Consider the following 22,223-nt stretch of genomic DNA (forward strand, 5'->3'; position numbering starts at 1 on the left):
AATTCGAGGGTGTGCTAAAAATTAACACTGCACAGGAGCCGTGGAGGAAGGGGAAAACATGTGGGTGTGCCCTCCAAAGTTAGAACATCTAACAAATGTCTTAAAAAGGTCATGCCGTACGAGATTTTCCCCAGGCAAATTGTGCCAATGCATCTTGATCATCAGGTCCACATATCGCACCCTCTTATACTCCAACCCGCCTGCAATAAGTAACATACCATTTGCTTTCTTAATTGCTTGCTGTACCTACATGTTAATAATTCTGTGATTTGTGTACAAGGACACTCAAATCCCTCTGAATACCAACATTTTCCAGTCTCTCGCCTTTTAAAAAATATCCTGCTTTTCCATTCTTCCTACCAAAGGGGATAATTTCACATTTCCCCACAGTATACTCCATCTGCCACCTTCTTACCCACTCTCTTAACCTGTATATATCCCTTTGCAGCCGCTCTGCATCCTCCTCACAGCTTACTTTCCCACCTAGCTTTGTATCATCAGCAAACCTGGATACATTGCACTCGGTCCCTTCGTCCAAGTCATTTGCCCTCAATACAACGTAAAGCTCTGTTTCCTCTCCCTGTTGCAACCTCATACTGCTTGTGCAACTTTAACAATGATCAAATGCTACCCTCAGATCTTTCATCGGCTTCGATTAGTGGACACCTTTGCATAGTACATAGTCATTCCTGGAGTTTTCTCGCCTCACTGCTCTTGCCCACCTTGAGTGACTGTCCCACACGGGCCTTCACCAACTGATCCAAATCCACCTCTAATATTTGGGAGAAATTGAGAAAACAAGCAGTTACATTTTCTGTGGAGATTTTAGAGCAATATTTATAAATATATAGTAACAATTAAACAGACCGTTGTGCCTTTTCACAACAGCCAAATACTGGCAATCAATAACTACCTCTACAACAACAAGTTGCATTTAGATAGCGCCTTTAATGTAGTAAAACATCCCAAGGCACATCACAGGAGCGATTATCACACACAATCTGACGAGATACTAGGGCAGATGACCAAAAGCTTGTATTGGCCTTTATTGCAATAAGTTTTAAGTTTTAAGAAGCGTCTTAAAGGAGGAGAGAGGCGGAGAGGTTTAGGGAGGGAGTTTCAGAGCTTAGGGCCCAGGCAGCTGAAGGCACGGCCACCAATGGTGGAGCGATTAAAAATCGAGGAGGGGCAAGAGGTCAGAATTAGAGGATTCCTTACGAAAAGGCAGCTTGAATCTTCTGCCATAAAATGTAAACTTCAGAATCAAAACGGAACAAATAAATGTTTTATTGGCAAGTTACTCATTTGTGAACAGCATTGGGCATGAAAATAGTTTCACCAAAAAAAACATTTCTGATGATCCGTGTCATTAGAAATTCAGAGAGATCCTTGAAAATTCTCGGGAGGGAAACGGCGATGGATTTTGTGCAGCCATGGGGAGTTTCTGCTTCCTAATGCTCTTGGGATAAGTGCGTGAAGTGAATCTAGCCATGAACCAAGCTCATCGTCATAACTGCTTTCTTTTCATTTATTTTTTCTTTCAATTGGTTGAAAAAAAAATTCACGCTTAAGAGGATGATCTACCTATTATGTCAAGTGAATTAAATACAGCAGGAAATTAAATTCATTCTGTGCTTCATGGAACAAGATTCACAAAGCGAGCAAATCTTTTGATACAGGGTCACAAAAGTACAATATACATAATTAGAACCAAGATGCCTTTAAGGTTGATAAAACCAAAATTCTTAAAGGCATAAAAATTATTGATGCCCAAATATCAACTGAACAGACACGAAATAAAACACCTAAAAATGCAACGGTTTAAGCAGCCCTCGAACACTGTACCGCGTGCGTGCCCGTGTGGTGTGCGAGAATGCTTGGCATGTGTGCGTGCATGTGGGGGTGTGTGTATGTGGCATGTGCAAGTGTGGCATGCATGTCAAGTCATGTATGCGGCACGTGCGGTGTGCGGCATGTGTGTATGCAGCACATGTGCATTGTGCGTGTTGTGTCGTGTGTGCATGTGGTGTATTGTATGGTGTGCGTGTTATGTCATGGTGTGCATGCGTTCCCTCGCACATGCCCACGCCCACGCCTGAGGCAAACAGTATACAATGTCTCCACCCTGACCCAGTAACCTACGCCAAGCTGCAGCTTATGTCGATGTCGGTACATTCGCTGAATGATACGAGGGCTGGATCCTCAAAATCCACGACCTGGGAGACAAAAATAAATCAGTTACAGTTACGATGCCTCTGACAAAATGAGTGGACGCAGACTTAAAAACCACACACGTAGAACTTCAGGCCAAGTAAAATTTGCTGGGAACATTCATTCGAGTTATAACCAAGAAAAGCGTCTTTTTCTGCAATTCTGATGGCACTCCATCCCATTAATGAACCATCAATATCTCCCCCCTCCCTATCCCATATATAGTACGCCTTTTTAAAAATTTATCAATGAGGTATGTGCACACTTGTATGAATAAAATAAATGACAAATTCTTAGGACTGTGCACAGCTTTTATTCAGCTTCAAAATCCCTTTGGGAGGTGGTGGGGCGGGTGGGGGGGGGGGGCGGGGGGGGTCTAGCTTCTCCAGCGAGTATGTGCAGAGTCCGCATTATTTTCAATCTTTTACCCCATTTTTTTTTGCACATCCCTTTAAACTTTACAGTACAATAGACTATAGTGCACGACATGATTCAAAGTCAGACAGTGACCCCCATTGGGCACTGGGCTTCCGATTGGGGGGCAATAAGCCAATCAGTGCTGGTGTCATCAGGTACACCCAACGACGAATGGGACGGCCACAGGAGTTCCGACGCAGCAGTGGTGAATCTGGTTTCCTTTCCAGGGACAGGCCGGGCCGGGGACTGGGCCGGTTCTCAGTCCTGGCTGGAGTCTTTGCTGGGGCCGCCGTCTAAATAGATCTTCAGTGCTTTCTCTTTGCGGGGCGAGTAGTTCACGCGGTGGCCTGATTTCTGCAGCCGGCTGCTTTCTTTCTTCAGTAGTCCGTTGCGCTGCTCCTCGGTCATGTCCATCTGGGTCTCGGTCTTGTCTCTGCGGGGTTGAGGGGTGGGGGGAAAGAGGAGAGAGAGGAGAGAGAGGGAGGAGCGCGGAGAAAATCATTAAACGGCCGTCAGGAATGCATTTCAAATCAGAACGGAGAACCTTGGGGCTTCCCCCTGGCTGCAGAGTCTAGAAGCAGAGGTCACAGCCGCAGGGATTGAAATGAGGAGGAATTTCTTCACTAAGAGGGTGGTCAGTGTTTAGAATTCTCTACCCCAGAGGGCTGTGGATGTTCTGATGTTGAGTATGTTCAAGGCCGAGATCGATAGATTTTTGGGCACTAGGGGAATCGAGGGATATGGGGATTGGGTGGGAAGGTGGAGTTGAAAGAAAGACTTGTATTTCTATAGCATCTTTCACAACCACCGGCTGTCCCAATCCCCATATCCCTCTATTCCCCTAGTGAAGTACTTTTTGAAGTGTTGTCACTGTTGCAATGTAGGAAATGCGGCAGTCAATTTGCACACAGCAAGCTCCCACAAACAGCAATGTGATAATGACCAGATAATCTGTTTTAAATGTTGATTGAGGGATAAATATTGGCCAGGACACCGGGGATAACTCCCCTGCTCCTCTTCAAAATAGTGCCATGGAATCTTTTACGTCCACCTGGGAGAGCAGACGGGGCCTCGGTTTAACATATCTGAAAGAGGTTGAAGATCAGCAATGATCTTATCGTATGGCCGACTCCTGCTCCTATTTGTTATGTTTTGAGTTCATTTATTCTAACCAAGGGAACACGCCAGGATGAGGTCCTATAACGATCTTACACACCCCAATAAATAAGCTGTGTTGAAGCACCGCATCGAAGAATTGTGTGTAATTTATTCCTACATAACTCAGCCCAAACATACAAAACTTTTAAACTGGTATCAGTGCAAGCAGTCGACTCAAAATCTGATGGGGCAACTGGAAGAGCCAGCAGCGAACATCTGCCCAGATCCCCAATATACTCTGATCATCCCGACAAGGTACATTACAACATCCATCTCGCACTATGAAATTAAGACTGCCGTGCTACATTGCTCAGTTTGGTGAATCCGTTTACCTGTAAAAGATGACTGCTCCATCGTCGCAGATGTAAAGCGGCCAGACGTTCAGAGTTGAGACTTTGGGATTCCAGTCTAAATCCTGGTGAATTTCCAGCACTGAAATGTCACATGGAAAGGTTCCCCTGCCCTGCACAACACAAGGCATGAATGGATTATCAGCGGTGCTCGCTCACACTCCTTTATACCAACAGACTCCATTTCATCAGATCCGCCCGATTCACAACACTGCCTTTTTCTGCTTGTTGAGGCTGAAGCCTGGTGGCCGGGGGGGGGGGGTGCTGGGGAAATTGACTAATAACTCGTTGGTTTACTTTTTCCACTAAAAGTAGAATGTCAGAGCATCCCTTTGCAGAGTAAAACAGCCAAAAGACTGGGAATCGATGCAATGATGCAGCAATGTACAATATGCTGATGGCAGAGTTGAAGTTGGATGAAGTACAGTACAGTAGCATTGTGGTTATATTACTGGACTAGTAATCCAAAGGCCTGGGCTAATGATCCAGAGTCACGAGTTCAAATCCCACCACGGCAGCTGGGGAATTTAAATTTAATTAAATAAATCTGGAATAAAAAGCTAGCATCAGTAATGGTGGGAAACCCCTCTGGTTCACTAATGTCCTTTAGGGAAGAAAATCTGTCGTCCTTACCCGGTCTGGCCTATATGTGATTCCAGACCTACAGCAATGTGGTTGATTTTTAACTGCCCCTCTGAAATGGCCTAGCGAGACACTCAGTTGTATTCAAGGCGACGGCTCACCACAACCTCCTCGTGAGCAATTAGGGTTGGGGAATAAATGCTGGCCATGCCAACGACGCCCACATCCCGTGAATGAATAATAAAAAGGAGGCTCATGTGGAGCATGAACACCAGTTGGGCCAAATGTTCTGATTCTGCGCTGTACGTTCAATGTAATATAAAAGGTGACACCGTAACCTTCAGTGAATGGAGCGTAAAAATTCAAATGATTACTTTGAACTGTTCTTTTTAAAAACTACTCACCTTGGCAAATTCTATGTTTTCAATGGAAATTTCACTTATTGCGTGTAACTGTGAGAAACAAAAAACACAAAGATCATCAACCAAAACACAGTAAGGTGCTTCATGTACAAAGCTTCAGCATCCACACGATTACTGCACAAGTTTCATTTTACGAACGGCTCGGTCAATCTGCACTGTGATTACCTTCTCCCAGCAGGCATCCCATTTAAATGCTGCACTACTTGTACAAGGGTTGTCAGAATTTGAAAAGGAATAGATGTTAAACAAGAACTTGCATTTATATAATGTAATAAAACATCACAACGTGCCTCGCACGAGCAATTATCAGACAAAATTTGACACCGAGCCACACAAGGAGAAGTTAGGGCAGGTGACTAGAAGCTTGGTCAAAGCGGTATTTTTTAAGGAGCGTCTTAAAGGAGGAAAGAGAGATGGAGAGGTTTAGGGAGGGAGGAAGTTCCAGAGCTTAGGGCCTAGATTACAACAGTGACTACATTCCAAAAGTACTTCATTGGTTGTAAAGCACTTTGTGACATCCGGCGGTCATGAAAGTTGCTATATAAATCCAAGTCTTTCTTTCTTTTTAGACAGCTGAAGGAACAGCCGCCAGTGGTTGTGCGATTAAAATCAGGAATGCTCAAGAGACCAGAATTGGAGGAGCGCATATATCATGGAGAGTTGTAGGGCTTGAGGAAATTACAGAGATAGGGAGGGGTGAGGCCAAGGAGGGATTTGAAAACAAGGATGAGAATTTTAAAATCGAGGCGTTGCCGGACCAGGATCCAATGTAGGCCAGCGAGCACAAGGGTGATGGGTGAGCGAGACACGGGCGGCTGAGTTTTGGATGACCTTAAGTTTACGTAGGGTAGAAATCTTGGATTCCAACCAGGAGTGTGTTGGAATAGTCAAGTCTAGAGGTAACAAAGGCAGCAGATACAATCTGAAACAGTAAAATAGTCACGTAAAAAATACATATTACCTGTCTCCAGCCAAATAAAATGATAAAATACAGACCGTTTTTTCTTTGAATAATATAATCTGTACGTGGATTACTTTGAAGTGGGAGTGGCCATAATTGACAGCTCCTGGGCTCAAGCATCTCTTCCAGAATCTCAGTTTCACAGCACTGGAGGTCAATCAGCCCACTGCACCTAAAGCAGACCTCTGATGCGTATCCCCAGCCCTGCCCACGTTCTAAATGTTCTTTTCGAATATTCATCACTTCCCTTTTGAGAGCTAGGTATTTTTCTTGAATTACAAAGTTGTTGTTTCCGTATCATCACACTCTCCCCTTGGAGAATAGCGTGAAGACACTGCCTTTAATCCCGTCAACCTGTACCAAAGTTTCCTTTGGTTTTCTAATTAACGGTACCTTCTATTTTGTATCATCTGCAAATTTTGACACTCCGTTGTCTAAACTAGAATGATTCCTGGGATGAGGGGGTTATCCTATGGGGAGAAACTCTCGAGTTTAGAATGAGAGGTGATCTCATTGAAACATACAAGATTCTGAGGGGGATTGACAGGTTGGGAGGTTGTTTCCCCTGGCTGGAGAGTCTAGAACTAGGGGGCACAGTCTCAATGATAAGGGGTCAGCCATTTAAGACTGAGATGAGGAGAAATTTCTTCAAAGGGTTAAGAATCTCTGGAATTCTCTGCCCCAAAGGGCCGTGGATGCTCAGTCATTGAATATATTCAAGGCTGATAGATATTTGGAGTCCAGGGGAATCAGGGATATGGAGACTGGCGGGAAAGTGGAGTTGAGATCGAAGATCAGCCATGATCTTATTGAATGGCAGAGTGGCCTCCTCCTGCTCCAAATTCTTGTTATGTTCGTAAACGGATATCCCAATCATTGATAAACACAGTGAACACAACTGGCCCAGGCTGAACCCTGTGTAACACCACTATCCATCACTCTGAAATACTGCCCTTAACTCATACTGTTTTATTTATTCTAAACAATCTTAATCGAGTTTACTATCCAACCTGAATACTACACCCCTCAATATTCTTAAGAAGGCTTTCCTAAAGTCCACATCTGCTGCATTTCCCCCATCTACCATTTCTGGAAGAAATCAATGAGATTTAACAAGCACAATTGTCCCTTTTAAAATCCTTGCTGGCTTCTTCAACTCTTTTCCCTTCATCTAGACACATGTTAAATTCATCACGAATTATGTCTAAATTTGCTTCAACCACAGGTGATAAGCTAACTGGCCATAAATTGAAAATGAGTATTAGATTGGCTACTCATCCACTCTCAGAGTCCTGAAATACAATTTCCAGGATCTTTGTAATCTCCTCCAGCATGCCATTACCGATGTTCCCTCTTATTTATTTTTGAGTGTGCGGCCCCTTTAAGTGGCTGCGCGTTCCATTCAAATTTTCACGCATGTGCGGTTTCTCCTGTATAAAAGCCGGTGAACGGCCTGCGCGGAACCTCCAGACCACTGCACAGCTTAGCGGGATCGTTGCTCGCCACCTATGAAATATATCTTGAAATAAAACTCAAGAGAAATGTGGAGATTAAATGCATTTTGGCTTTGCGCATGAGCAGTGAAAATGATCTGCTGAGTGCTTTGGGACTTTTCCCCTATGTTGCAGGCACTGTATAAATGCAGGCGCTGTTGTTGAAAGTGTCGATTTCCATCTGGTTGTATCTGTTCCAATGTCAAGCTTCGACAGCAATACCACATCCTCCAACACTCGGTGCAATTCCTTTCCTTAGGTTAGACATCAGGAGGTGGTTCTTTTCCCAGAGAATAGTGGACCTCTGGAACAAGCTGCTCTTTCATGTGGTGGGGATGCAGACTCACTGAATTCCTTCAATCAAAAGCTGGATTTGTTTCTGGCTGCAGTGGAGATTACCTCTTACAGAAGGTAGGTACTGCAGGGAATTCAAGGCCAGAGTGATCTCCTGGACTAATTTCGATCGCCTAGATGGGTCGGAGAGCAATTTCCCAGATTTTTCCCCCCAAATTGGCCTGGGTTTTTATTAATCTGTTTTTGTCGTCTCTCCCAGGAGATCACATGATTTTGGGGGGTGGGGGGTGGGGTGGGGGGTGGGTGGAGTGTCTATGTTGTGATACATTATGTGGGACTGGCTCGATGGACCAAATGGTCTTTATGTGTCCGTCATTTTTCATGTTAGTAGGACCAGCATACTTCATTTTCCAATTTGTACAATGCAAGAATGAAACATCACATAATGCGCCGTAACTTACTGGGAGAGCGAGCTGATAACGGCGCAGGAGGGCAATGGGGCATCTGGGACCTCGGTGAACGACGGGACCAACAGTCTATCTCCTTAACCCATTAGATTTAAGGATTGAGAAATAAACAGAGGAACAACAGAAAAGTAAATAAGATAAATTGGGGTCAAATCAGGCAGAGAGAGAAATAAAGAGGGAATGAAAGGTTGGATTAAGAAAGAGACAGAAAGGAAAAGGAAAAAAACAAGTAACAATTTTAAAATTGACATTTTTTAAATCTCTAACATCAATTGGCTACCTGTAGGAATGAGATTGAGCAGTTTAAATTGTTCCCTTTCTGGGCCAGAGATTGATTGGCATCGCATTAACAATTATCACGCTGTTACCAACATAACATAAGAAATAGGAGCAGGAGTAGGCCATTTGGCCCCTCAAGCCTGCTCCTCGATTTAATAAGATCATGGCTGATCAAAAGGGTACTTACACTGTTAAATTCTAGCCCTAGCGGTCTGTGGCGCGTTTAATGGATAATTAAGATGTAAATGAAGTGAGTTCTTATAAATAACGGGAAAGCAAACAGTGGAGCGGCGTAAATCGTCCAGCAAGTTCTGGGGATTGGCAACTCATGGCGAATCTCTTCATCTTCTGAACTCGCTGGGTGATTTACACATTAACAGCACGCGTCAGTAACACACCGTTATATTTCCCAGCAAGATTCGGCTCAGTATCACAGGAGCTCTGCAGTCGGAAAATATTTCAGTATATATTAAAACATTTCATCATATCCTGATGGATTTTTATTAAAATGAGGATCGCTGCTTGAAGTGACTGACCTTCTCTTTCAGCTCCTCGACGCTGCTGCTCTCCAGGACCACTTCTTGGAAGGTCTCCAGCTTCATGTGGGATGGCCTCCACTGTCTTGTCAGCACTGCCAACTGCGACAGGGACTTCATCTTCTCCGGCTCTGAAAGACCAAAAGAAAAACTGGACAAGGGGCTTGGTGACTGCACTTTGTAAACATGTCTACCCCTATGTTTAAGGGGTAGAACACTCACCGGCAAGGAGATCGGCGCACCCTGCAACTGGCCTCGCTATCCACTGCACTCTTCCCACCGACGCACTGGCAATATGTTCTACCGACAGCACCGCAGCTACTCCCCAAGTTTACTCAGATGGACAAGAGCAGCAAGGTAACGGGGGAACATCGGCACCTCCAAGCTATGCATCTTGACTGGCTCATACAGCACCGTTCCTTCATCAGTATTGGGTCAAAACTTTAGAATTCCCTACCTACCACCACTGTGGGGGGGTCACCATCAGTACAAGCATTGCAGCGGTTCAAGATGGCCCACCACCACCTTCTCAGGGCAATTAGGGATGGACAATATAGCCAGCCTTGCCAGCGACACCCACAATGCTAGAATGAATACAAAACTTAATATTGCAATTTTAATATTTCAATTTCTATTTTACTGCTGTGCTTGTTATTACAGCTTTGGCTTCTCTTCCCCCTATTGCATATTTATTGCTTTATTTCATCATTTCTCAGCAGTATTCATTCCTTTCCCAATAGGATAGATGAAGAATGCTCTCACTCAAACAATGAGATATGAGCTGATGCAATGGATGAACACCATCACACATCAACCTGACTTGAACCACCGACCTAACAGCACTGTGGGAGCACCTTCACCACACGGACTGCAGCGGTTCAAGGCGGCGGCTCACCACCAACCTTCTCAAGGGGCAACTCGGGCTGGGCAATCAATGCCAGCCTTGCCAGCAATGCCCACATCCCGTGAATGAATGAAAAAATGATTAAAAAGACCTGTTATATCAGACCACACCAGATGCTGTCATCATTTCCTCACCCGAAAGTTGCACTGACATTTCAGCATCATGTTCGAAATGAGCAAAGCAAGCACTTTCTCAATCTCAGCATAAACATCAGGATGGTATTAAAAACCAAGGGGGTCATTCAAATCTTGACTGGATGTGAAGTGCACACAAAACTAATTTACTCCCCAGGGTATTCGAACCAGCACTAAGTCCCGTTCACACAATAACCTTGTCCATGCTAACCTACCATGGCTCCTGCTATTCCAATGCATGGTTTAAAATTCCTAGTCTCGTGTTTAAATTCCATCATGGCCTCGCTACTCCTCATCTCTATAACCTCCTCCAGCCTTACACCAACCCCCTCCCCAATACTCCAATTCTCTGGCCTCGTGCATTCTCCCTCCCACCCCTCCTTTCACGACACCATTGGGCGCCGTGCCTTCAGGGGTCTAGGCCCTACGCTCTGGACTGCCCTCCCGATACCTCTCCGCCCTTCTCGACCCTCTTTAAAGCCCACCTCTGTCACCTGTCCTAATATCTCTTCCTTTGGCTCGGTGTTCACTTTACCCATAATCCTTGGTGAAACATCTTAGTATTTTTCTTTTCTACATTAAAAAGGACCCATATTAAAGCAAGTTGTTGCTCCCTCGTCCCTGCAATGTGACAGACACCAGTCTCTGGTTAATGCCTTCCTGCTCGGTGCAGCTCACATGAAGAGCTGATCAGAGTTACAAAGAGCGATTAAGAGGTCATTCAGCCCATCTACTTCACTCCTCCGTTGCAAACTCGAATCCACCAATCACAACAGCTGACTAACATGACTTAATTTTTCGAGGTGGTAACCAGGAAGGTCGATAAGGGCAGAGTGCATGATTTAGTATATATGAATTTTAGCAAAGCTTTTGATAAGGTCCCACATGGCAGACTGGTCACAAAAGTAAAAGCCCATGGGATTCAGGGCAAAGTGACAAATTGGTTCAGACGCAGGAAGCAAAGGGTAATGGTTGATGTGACTGGAAAGCTGTATCCAGTGGGGTTCCACAGGGCTCAGTGCTGGGTCCCTTGCTTTTTGTGGTATACATCAATGGCTTGGATTTGAACATCATAGGCGAAAGTGCGGTGAATGAGGCTATAGGGCCCAGAGGAGCCGAGGGCCCAGAGGCAGCAAGGGCCAGCCCACAGTGCAATATGTGTGCGCTCTAGGTCTGTGCAGCAGAGCAGGTCTCCAGTCATCCAGGTTAACCCTTACCACTGGACAAAGGCCTAGCTGTCGAGCCCGTGTGGTGGCTGATGTGCAACGGTCACTACACGTTAAAAAAAATCCATGCACAGGCATCTTCCACCTATTCAATTGGAGTTCAGGACTGGAACATCGGGTCCTTCACTGAAACATCTGAACTCTTGTGGAAGCAAGTCATCCTCGCTTGAGGGACCACCTATCTGAACTTGAATGCTGGGGGTATGATTAAGAAGTTTGCAGATTACATTAAAATAGGCTGTGTGGTTGATAATGAAGAAGAAAGCTGCAGACTGCAAAAAAAATCAATGTACTGATCAGGTGAGCAGAACAGTGGCAAATGAAATTCAATCCGGATAAGAGAGAGGTAATGCATTTGGGGAAATTGAACAAGGCAAGGGAATACACATAAAATGGTACGACACTGAAAAGTGTAGAGGAACAAAGGGTCCTTGAAGTGCAGGTCCACAGATCCCTGAAGGTAGCAGGCCAAGTGGTTAAGGCGGCATATGGAATACTTGCTTTTATTAGTCGAGGCATGAAATACAAGAGCAAGGACGTTATGCTTGAACTGCATAAGACAATGGTTAGGCCACAGCTGGAGTACTGCGTGCAGTTCTGGTCATCACATTACAGGAAAGATGTGATTACACTGGAAAATGTGCAGAGGAGATTTAAAAGAATGTTGCCTGGACTGGAAAATTTTGGCTATGAGGAAAGATTGGAGATCCTGGGTCTGTTTTCTTTGGAACAGGGGAGACCTGATTGAGGTATATAAAATTATGAGGGGCCTGGATAGGAAGGACCGGTTTCCCTTGGCAGAGGGGTCAACAACCAGGTGGCATAGATTTAAAGTAATTGGGTGGGGGTGGGGAGCAGGTTTAGAGGAGATTTGAAGGGAAATTTACTTACCTAGAGGGTGGTGGGAGTCTGGAACTCACCTACTAAAAGGGTGGTAGAGGCAGAAAGCCTCACCACATTTAAAAAATACTTGGATGTGCACTTGAAATGCCGTAACCTACAGGGCTACGGACCAAGAGCTGGAAAGTAGGATTAGGCTGGATAGCTGTCGGCGAGCACAGACACGATGGGCCAAAATGGCCTCTTTCCATGCTGTAAATTTCTATGATTCTATGAACAGTTTGGGATCTTAGAATGATAGAATATTAAGTATTGGGAAGACCAAAGCCATTGTCTTCCGTTCCCACCACAAACTCTGTTTCCCAGCCACCGACTTTACCACTCCCTGGCCACTGTCTGAGGCTGCACCAAACTAGTCACATGACTCCATAACCTCTCCATCACCAAAACCGCTCATTTCCACCTCCGTAACATTGCCCGTCTCTGACCCTGCCTCAGCTCATCTGTGGCTAAAACCCTCATCCATGCCTTTGTTACATCTAAATGCGACTATTCCAATGCTCTCCTGGCCGGCCTCCTATCTTGCACCCTCTGTAAACTTGACTCATCCAAAACTCGGCTGTCCCATGTCCTAACTCGCACTAAGTCCCACTTACCCATCTCCCTGTGCTCACTGACCTACATTGACTCTCGGTCCCTGCATGCCTCGATATTAAAATTTTCGTCCTCGTCAAATCTCCCCGTGGCCTCGCCCCTCTCTATCTCTGTAACCTCCTCCACCACTATGCTTCAAGTAATTTTTTTTGGGGGGGGGGGGGGGGGGAGAGCTGCATGGGCCATTCAAAATACCGTGCGTGCGCGGTTTTTACATTGAAATACCGGCAGTGGGGGTTCCCTGGCGCAATGCGCAGTGGTGCACCTTACTGGGAATGCTACCTACGACGCTCCAAGATCTCTGCGCTCCTCCAATTCTGCTGTCTTGCGCTTCCCCCAATTTTCATCACTTCGCCATTGGCGGTCGTGCCTTCAGCTGCCTTGGTCCTAAACTCTGGAATGCCCTTCCTAAACCCCTCAGCCTCTCTCTACTCATTTAAGATGCTACTTAAAACCTGCCTCTTTTGACTAAGATTTTGGTCACCTGTCCTAATATGTCATGTGGCTCGTTGACAAATTTTGCTGGGTAACAATCCCATGAAGCACCCTGGGACGTTTTACTACGTTAAAGGCACTATATAAATGCAAATTGTTGTTGATTACCATTAAGTGCCTCAAGGAAAACCTCCCAGTTACTGGAGATGTTAATGTCTTCCTCGTAGATGTGATAGTCCAGGAAGATAGTTCCAGGGTTTTTCCAGGTTTTCTTCCTCAGTCTAAACCTGTCAAACATGAGAGAGATCATCAGCCATGGTAGGCCTGCTTTCCGAGAGAAGATATATTGCTTTAATGCATCAATAGTGTAGCAACGTGAAGGCAGCCAGAAAATGATAAGACCAATTAAAAAGGCTCAGTGCTCTCAATTCAAATCGAATGATTCCTGCACTACGGTCATCATTAATTTGATGGCAGAGGATCTTTTTAAGAAAATAAACAGGACCATTTTATTGTCATATAATTCATTCATATTATTGCAAGATTGCTTGTGATAATGTTTCTAATTGTGTTAGCCGTGGCTCAGTGGGTAGCAATCTCACTTCCAAGTCAGAAAATTGTGGGTTGAAGTCCCATGGCAGAGACTGGAGCACATAATCCATGCTCACTCTTCCGGTACAGCACTGAGGGAGCGCCGCAGTGCCGGAGGGGCAGTACTGAGGGAGCGCCGCATTGTCGGAGGGGCAGTACTGAGGGAGCGCCGCACTGTCGGAGAGGCAGTACTGAGGGAGCGCTGCACTGTCGGAGGGGCAGTACTGAGGGAGCGCTGCACTGTCGGGGGTGCTGTCTTTCAGTAAACCGAGGCTCCGTCTTCCCTGCCAGGTCAACGTTGAAGATCTCACGGCCACAATTTCGAAGAACAGCAGCGGAGTTCTCCCGAGTGTCCTGAGCCAATATTTATCCCTCAACCAACATCACTAAAAAACAGATTATCTGGTCCTTATCACGTTGTTGTTTGTGGGAGCTTGCTGCCCGCAGATTGGCTGCCGCGTTTCCTACATTACAAGAGTGACTACAATTTAGAAATACTGCATCCGCTGTAAAGCACTTTGAGATTTCCTGTGGTCATGAAAAGCGCTGTATAAATACAAGTACTTGCTTTACTTTCTAAAGTTTTTCTGCATGCAATTTCTGGTTTGCAGATCAAGGTCACAGACAATGGGCATTCTCCCTTTCCCAAACACAGCGTCTGCCTTTTATGAGAAGCACCTTCTAGCTCCGCCAATAGACGTGACTAACAACGGGATTGAAACGTGCCTCCCATCCAGAGCTCCGGGATTCCTGCATTTGCAGCAGGCATCTTGTGAAATACGGGAAATGGAAAGAAATTCCAGAAACGGATCACATTCACCAGACTTTTCCTTCAGAATGGAGTGCAACAGCAAAGGAAAAAACCTTAATGGCAGTGGTTCTTAAACATGCTGCTGAGACTGGAAGGCTACAATCTGCGGTCACAGAATTGTGAGGCTGCAGTTCATGAGCAAAGATGGTCCAATTCAATGCCCTGGTTTCCAGACTGGTATAAATTTCTTTCTTTATTATTTATTCATGGGATGTGGGAGTCGCTGGCAAGGCCAGCAATTATTGCCCATCCTTAATTGCTCGAGAAAAAAGACTTGCATTTATATAGCACCTTTCATGACCACCGGACATTTCAAAGCGCTTTACAACCAATGAAGTACTTTTTTGAAGTGTAGTCACTGTTGTAATGTAGGAAACGCGGCAACCAATTTGTGTACAGCAAGCTCCCACAAACAGCAATGTGATAATGACCAGATAAATTGTTTTTGATATGTTGGTTGAGGGATAAATATTGGCCAGGACATCGTGAATAACTCCCCTGCTCTTCGAAATAGTGCCATGGGATCTTTTACATCTACCTGGGAGCAGACGGTTAAAATGTCTCACCCGAAAGGCACCTCCGACAGAAGGTCGATCGTGATCTTAGAATAAGGGGCTGCCCATAAGGAGAAATTTCTTCTGAGGATTGTAAATCTGTGGAATTCGCTGCCTCAGTGCTGTAGAGGCTGGGACATTGAATAAATTTAAGACAGAAATAGACAGACAGTTTCTTAAACGATAAGGGGAGCGGGCGGGGAAGTGGAGCCGAGTCCATGATCAGATTGAATTGCGGAGCAGGCCTCCTCCTGCTCCTATTTCTTATGTTCTGAGTCGCCTTCTTGAACCACTGCAATCCGTGTGGTGAAGGTGCTCCTACAGTGCTGTTAGGGAGGGAGTTCCAAGAGTTTTATCCAGTGACGATGAAGGAACAGCCGATATATTTCCAAGTCAGGATGGTGTGTGACTTGGAGGGGAATGTGGAGGTGGTGGTGTTCCCATGTGCCCGCTGCCCTTGTCGCAGGTTTGGGAAGTGCTGCTGAAGAAGCCGTGGCGAGTTGCTGCAGTGCATCTTATAGGTGGTACACACTGCAGCCACGATGCGCCGGTGGTGGAGGGAGTGAATGTTTAAGGTGGTGGATGGGGTTCCGATCAAGCGGGCTGCTTTGTCCTGGATGGTGTCAAATACAAAGATACAAAGCAGAAAAACACAAGAGCGATTGACAGAGGATGGAAGGGAGGTTGGGGGGAGGGGGTGGGGTCAAGACAGAGATTTGCAGATCGGTGAATGTAGCACTGACTGGTGTCAGTAGGGCCATTATAACGATGAATGAATCATTTGCTCCCATCTATTTAGAGACCGAGAGACAAGATGTAGTGGCGGTCACTGAGGAGGATGCTCTAATTGAGGCAGGACTGCACGTACAAACCCTCAGGCTTTATCTCAACGTTGAATCAAGCTTGCGTTTCTCCACAATAATGCGGCTGTCATTATGAACTCAGTGAAGGAGGGCCAGACCTGTATCCCATTGCTTTATTACACACCCAATCTTAGAGTGATAAGTTTTAAAATCCAGATTAATTGGCCCTGAAATTCCGGCCTCCCCGGGTCCGTATGGAACTCCGAACAGACCCGGGAATGCGTGCAATGCGCATGCGCTGGAAACCGGCATTTCCGACCTGTCAAGTTTCTGGCTTGACAGACTGTAGCCAGATCGGGAGCGAGGACACTTGTAAGTGTAAATTTCCGATATTTACGCTTACCAATGTCCTCAAAAATCTTGCGCCTGAAAGAACAGGCGCATAACCTACTTTTACAGGCGTAAGTGTTTTAAAAAACACAAAATCATCTAAAAATAAAGTTATTAAATCATTAAAAACCCTCCCCACAACGGTAAGTTTATTTAAAAAAAAAATAATTTCCCGATTTAAAAAAAAAGACATTAATAACTAATTTAAATGAATGTAGCGTAATTATTTTCTATTTTTTTATTACTGTTTTGGGTGTTTGGGGTGGTGTTTTGGATCTATCACAATCGTACTAATAGGAGTTTAGGACTCTGCGGAACTCCTGTTACTATGATACCTTACCTTGGCTGCCCAGAACCACGTGACACCAGCTCCAGCAGTGCGCATGTCCCCACGTGCATGCGGTGTGACTGCCAGTCGAAGGAGGCCACAGGCTCGGAAGTGTGGAGCAGCAACTTAAGGCAAGTGCGGATTTTTTCTCTAAAATGCCCGCGGAAAGGCCAAACCGGAATTTCAGGGCCAATATGTACGAATTGCTCCTTAACTCCAATTCTTTTCCACATCGTTTTTCATTATTAAAAAAATATTACGACAGCATTCACAATCCAACGAGTCCTCTATATTTCCATCCAGGAACCACAGATGGAATTACATGTTATTCATGCACATTTCTCTTCTTTGGAAATGCCCATTGCCAGACCACATTGGAAGTAGTAGCAGAGCTTATTTTTATCTTCATATATCCTGGCCAATATTTATCCCTCAATCAACATAACAAAAACAGATTATCCGGTCATTAACACATTGCAGTTTGTGGGAGTTTGCTGTGCGCAAATTGGCTGCCACGTTTCCCACATTACAACAGTGATTACACTCCAAAAGTACTTCATTGGCTGTAAAGCTCCGAGATGTCTGGTGGTCGTGAAATCCGCTATGTAAATCCAAGTCTTTCTACAGTTCAGGATCGAGATGTAAATCTGTCAGATTAACAGGAGAGTTACAATCTGCTAAAATTATGAGGGGCCGAGATAGAGTGGATAGAAAGGACCTATTTCCGTTAGCAGAGGGGCCAATAACCATGGAGCATAGATTTGAAGTAATTGGTAGAAGGATTAGAGGAGAGATGAGGAAACATTTCTTCACCCAGAAGGCTGTGGGGACTCACTCAAAGGGTGGCAGAGGCAGAAACTCCCACCACATTTAAAACGTGCAGGGCTACGGACCTCGTGCTGGAAGGTGGGATTAGGCTGGGTAGCTCTTTTTCGATCGGCATGGACATGATGGGCCGAATGGCCTCCTTCTGTGTCGTAATTTTTCCATGATTCTATGATTACCAGGGGAATTACAATCTGCTGGAATAGACAAGATGGTCTGAATGGCCTTTTCCGTGCTGTGACCTCCTGCGGCAGGGCATTCATTACTCTGGAAACAAGTCCCGATTGGCACCTGGCCCCTTTAAATGATTGCAATGTAGGTTAGTCCCAATTCCTACCTGTCGATGCTGAGATCGAGCCCACACTGTTCTCCCAGCTGGGGCAGAAGCTCCTCCTTTGACTGGCGCACAGACATGCCTTTAGCAAACACAGCATCGAGCAGAAATTTACAGGGCTGCAATACAAGAGCACACGTACAGTACGCACACAACAAGCGTATGCAAATACTATTCCCGCTCTGGAATTTCATTAAAGGCTTAACAACAAATTCAACTGCCAGGTTTCTCCAAACTAAATTCTTCAAATATCACAAGATATTTACCAGGCTGCCGGGTACACGCAAAAATGCCGTGACGCAACGGAGAAGTCAGACTTTGGAAATATATTTGTTCACGGGATTTGGACGACAGTACAGTCGCATAGTGGCTATGTTACTGGACTAGTAATCCAGAGGCCTGGATGTGAGTTTAAATCCCACCATGGCAGCTGGGGAATTTAAAACCAGTTAATTGAATAAATTTGGAATAAAAAGTTAGCATCAGTAATGGTGACTATGTAACTACTGTCATAAAAACACATCCGGTTCACTAATGTCTTTTAGAACATAAGAACATAAGAAATAGGAACAGGAGTAGGCCATACGGCCCCTCGAGCCTGCTCCGCCATTCAATAAGATCATGGCTGATCTGATCATGGACTCAGGTCCACTTCCCTGCCCGCTGCCCAAAACCCCTTATCCCCTTATCGTTTAAGAAACTGTCTATTTCTGTCTTAAATTTATTCAATGTCCCAGCTTCCACAGTTCTCTGAGGCAGCGAATTCCACAGATTTACAACCATCAGGAAATTTCTCCTCATCTCAGTTTTAAATGGGAGGCCCCTTATTCTAAGATCATGCCCTCTAGTTCTAGTCTCCCCCATCAGTGGAAACATCCTCTCTGCATCCACTTTGTCAAGCTCCCTCATAATCTTAGACGTTTCGATAAGATCACCTCTCATTCTTCTGAATTCCAATGAGTAGAGGCCCAACCTACTCAACCGTCCCTTATAAGTCAACCCCCTCATCGCTGGAATCAACCGAGTGAACCTTCTCTGAACTGTCTCCAAAGCAAGCATAGCCTTTCATATGGAATATAAATATGGAAACCAAAACTGCACTCAGTATTCCAGGTGTGGCCTCACCAATACTCTGAGTTCCCTGCTTTTATACTCCATCCCCTTTGCAATAAAAGCCAAGATTCCATTGGCCTTCCTGATCACTTGCTGTACCTGCATACTATCTTTTTGTGTTTCATGGTCCCGCTGTACTGCAGCACTTTGCAATCTTTCTCCATTTAAATAATAACTTGCTCTTTGATTTTTTTCTGCCAAAGTGCATGACCTCACACTTTCCAACATTATACTCCATCTGCCAAATTTTAGCCTGTCTTATGTCCTTTTGCAGATTTTTTGTGTCCTCCTCATTGCTTTTTCTCCCATCTTGGTATCAGCAGCAAACTTGGCTACGTTACACTCAGTCCCTTCTTCCAAGTCATTCATTTAGATTGTAAATAGTTGGGGTCTCAGCACTGATCCCTGCAACACCCCACTAGTTACTGATTGCCAACCCGAGAATGACCCATTTATCTCGACTCTCTGTTTTCTGTTAGTTAGCTAATCCTTTATCCATGCTAATATATTACCCCCAACCCCGTGAACTTTTATCTTGTGCAGTAACCTTTTATGTGGCACCTTGTCAAATGCCTCCTGGAAGTCCAAATACACCACATCCACTGGTTCCCCTTTATCCACCCTGTTCGTTACATCCTCAAAGAATTCCAGAAAATTTGTCAAACATGACTTCCTCTTCATAAATCCATGCTGACTCTGCCTGACCGATTTTGCTTTTCCAAATGTCCTGCTCTGCTTCTTTAATAATGTACTCCAACATTTTCCCAACAACAGATGTTAGGTTAACTGGTCTATAGTTTCCAGCTTTTTGTCTGCTCCTTTTTTTTAAAATTAGTGGCGTTACATTTGCAGTTTTCCAATCTGCTGGAACCTCCCCAGAATCCAGGGAATTTTGGTAAATTACAACTAATGCATCCACTATCCCTACTGCTACTTCTCTTAAGTCCCTAGGATGCAAGCCATCAGGGTCCAGGGGATTTATATGCCTTTAGTCCCATTATCTTACTGAGTACCACCACCTTAGTGATTGTGATTGTGTTAAGTTCCACCCACCCTATAGCCCCTTGACTAACCACTGTTGGAATATTGGGGAAGGAAATCTGCCATCCTTACCCGGTCTGGCCTGGCCTATCCGTAACTCCAGACCCACAGCAAGATGGTTGACTCTTAAATGCCCTCTGAAATGGCCTAGCAAGACACTGTCGTATCAAACTGCTTGGAAAGGCAATAAGCACGGATTGCTTAAGGCAGCGACTCACCATCACTTTCTCGAGGGCAGTTAGGGCTGGGCAATAAATGCCGGCCTTTTCAGCGACGCCCACATCCCATGAATGAATAAAAATGTTTTTACTGCCCATCCCTAGTTGTTCAGAGGCATTCAGAGTCAACCAGTGTGGAACAGGAGGCAATTACTGACAATTATAGTCCCCTTTACAAGAGGACACCAGTAAACCAGTTTTTTTTTTACAACAATCCGGCAATGTTTCATGATCATTCTCTGGTTGCCAGTCCACACATTTCTAGATTTACTGGTGGGATTGGAAGCCGCCCCTTTGCTAGCCCAGTACCAACCCCATTAACTAGGCTGCCTTGCCCCCGCCGCCCCCCATCCGCTTGTTACAACAGGTTGCACTTCCATGCTGCAAATAGACAATGCTTGGTGAATCAAAGGGAGAGAAGGATCTCTGCTGCTTCGGATCCAGTTGTAAAGTTAACATCTGCAGCTGTCTGCTGACACCGGGGAAGCTCGCAGGAAACAGAGTTCTGCAATGTTTGAATTTCTGTGTTGCTTGGCAACTGCAATGTGTGTCATGGACCGTTACAGGTAGTATTTTGCAGCATTCTCAAGCGTCATTGGAATGTTATTATTTAAATGGAGAAAGATTGTAAAGTGCTGCAGTACAGCGGGACCTGGGGGTACTTGTGCATGAAACACAAAAGGATAGTATATGCAGGTACAGCAAGTGATCAGGAAGGCCAATGGTATCTTGGCCTTTATTGGAAAGGGGATGGAGTATAAAAGCAGGGAAGTCTTGCTACAGCTATATCATCATATGCAGTCCCTCGAAGCGAGGATGACTTGCTTCCATGCCAACAAGGTACGTATTCACAGGTGTTTCAATGAAGAACCTAATATTCCAGATCCTGAACTACATCCTGAAGGGTGGAAGATGCCTATGCTTGGATTTTTTTAACGTGTGGTGGCTGTTGCACACCAGCCACCACACGGGCTTGACAGAGCTAGGTCTTGGTCCAGTGGCAATTATAAGGTATTGGTGAGGCCACACCTGGAATACTGCGTGCAGTTTTGGTTCCGTATTTACGAAAGGATGTACTTGCTTTGGAGGCAGTTCAGAGAAGGTTCACTAGGTTGATTCCGGGGATGAGGGGGTTAAGTAGGTTGTGCTTCTACTCACTGGAATTCAGAAGAATGAGAGATGATCTTATCGAAATGTATAAGTTTATGAGGGGGCTTGACAAGGTGGATGCAGAGAGGATGTTTCCACTGATGGGGGAGACTAGAACTAGAGGGCATGATCTTAGAATAAGGGGCCACCCATTTAAAACAGATGAGGAGAAATTTCTTCTCTAAGGGTTGTAAATTTGTGGAATTCACTGCCTCAGACAGCTGCGAAAGCTGGGACATTGAATAAATTTAAGACAGAAATAAACGATAAGGGAATAAGAGGTTATGGGGAGCAGGCGGGGAAGTGGAGCCGAGTCCATGATCAGATCAGCCATGATCGTATTGAATGGCGGAGCAGGCTTGACAGGCCGTATGGCCTACTCCTGTTCCGATTTCTTATGTTCCTTTACAGGACGAAGTGCAGCTCCCAAATGGCACCGAGGAACGAAAAGTGTGAAAAACTCCACTACTTCCGAGGGAAGCGCTGTGTGTATTTACACAGATTTACTTCAGCCCAATTTCTCAAGTTTAATTTCCCCAGTGGGAATTTTAAAATGAACCAGTTGAAGTTGCATTCGTAAACTTGAGACACAGATGTAAAATGTGCTGCAGCTTAAATTTCACTGCAGTTCAGAACATTTTAAGACCTGGTTTGAGATGTTTAAGACCACCAAGTACAGCCCAAAACACAACACAGAAATCAC

The 22,223-nt window shown here is 45.1% G+C and overlaps 1 protein-coding gene across 5 annotated transcripts in view; it reads right to left on the reverse strand.

Moving 5' to 3' along the window:
• Nucleotides 1–1,267: 1,267 nt before the first annotated feature.
• The window catches only part of usp47 (ubiquitin specific peptidase 47), a 196,550-nt gene continuing 175,594 nt past the window's right edge, over nt 1,268–22,223 (reverse strand). For all 5 annotated transcript variants that reach the window (XM_070899458.1, XM_070899457.1, XM_070899456.1 and 2 more), the window contains 6 exons: nt 18,003–18,118; nt 13,532–13,650; nt 9,171–9,301; nt 5,123–5,170; nt 4,119–4,249; nt 1,268–3,061 (listed from right to left, as the gene is read on the reverse strand). In XM_070899458.1, the coding sequence (XP_070755559.1) occupies nt 2,887–3,061; nt 4,119–4,249; nt 5,123–5,170; nt 9,171–9,301; nt 13,532–13,650; nt 18,003–18,118 (720 nt within the window). In that variant the 3' untranslated portion in view covers nt 1,268–2,886. The remainder of the gene's footprint in view (nt 3,062–4,118; nt 4,250–5,122; nt 5,171–9,170; nt 9,302–13,531; nt 13,651–18,002; nt 18,119–22,223) is intronic.

The sequence above is a fragment of the Pristiophorus japonicus genome, chromosome 14, assembly GCF_044704955.1.
Source record: "Pristiophorus japonicus isolate sPriJap1 chromosome 14, sPriJap1.hap1, whole genome shotgun sequence".
Lineage (NCBI taxonomy): Eukaryota > Metazoa > Chordata > Chondrichthyes > Pristiophoridae > Pristiophorus > Pristiophorus japonicus.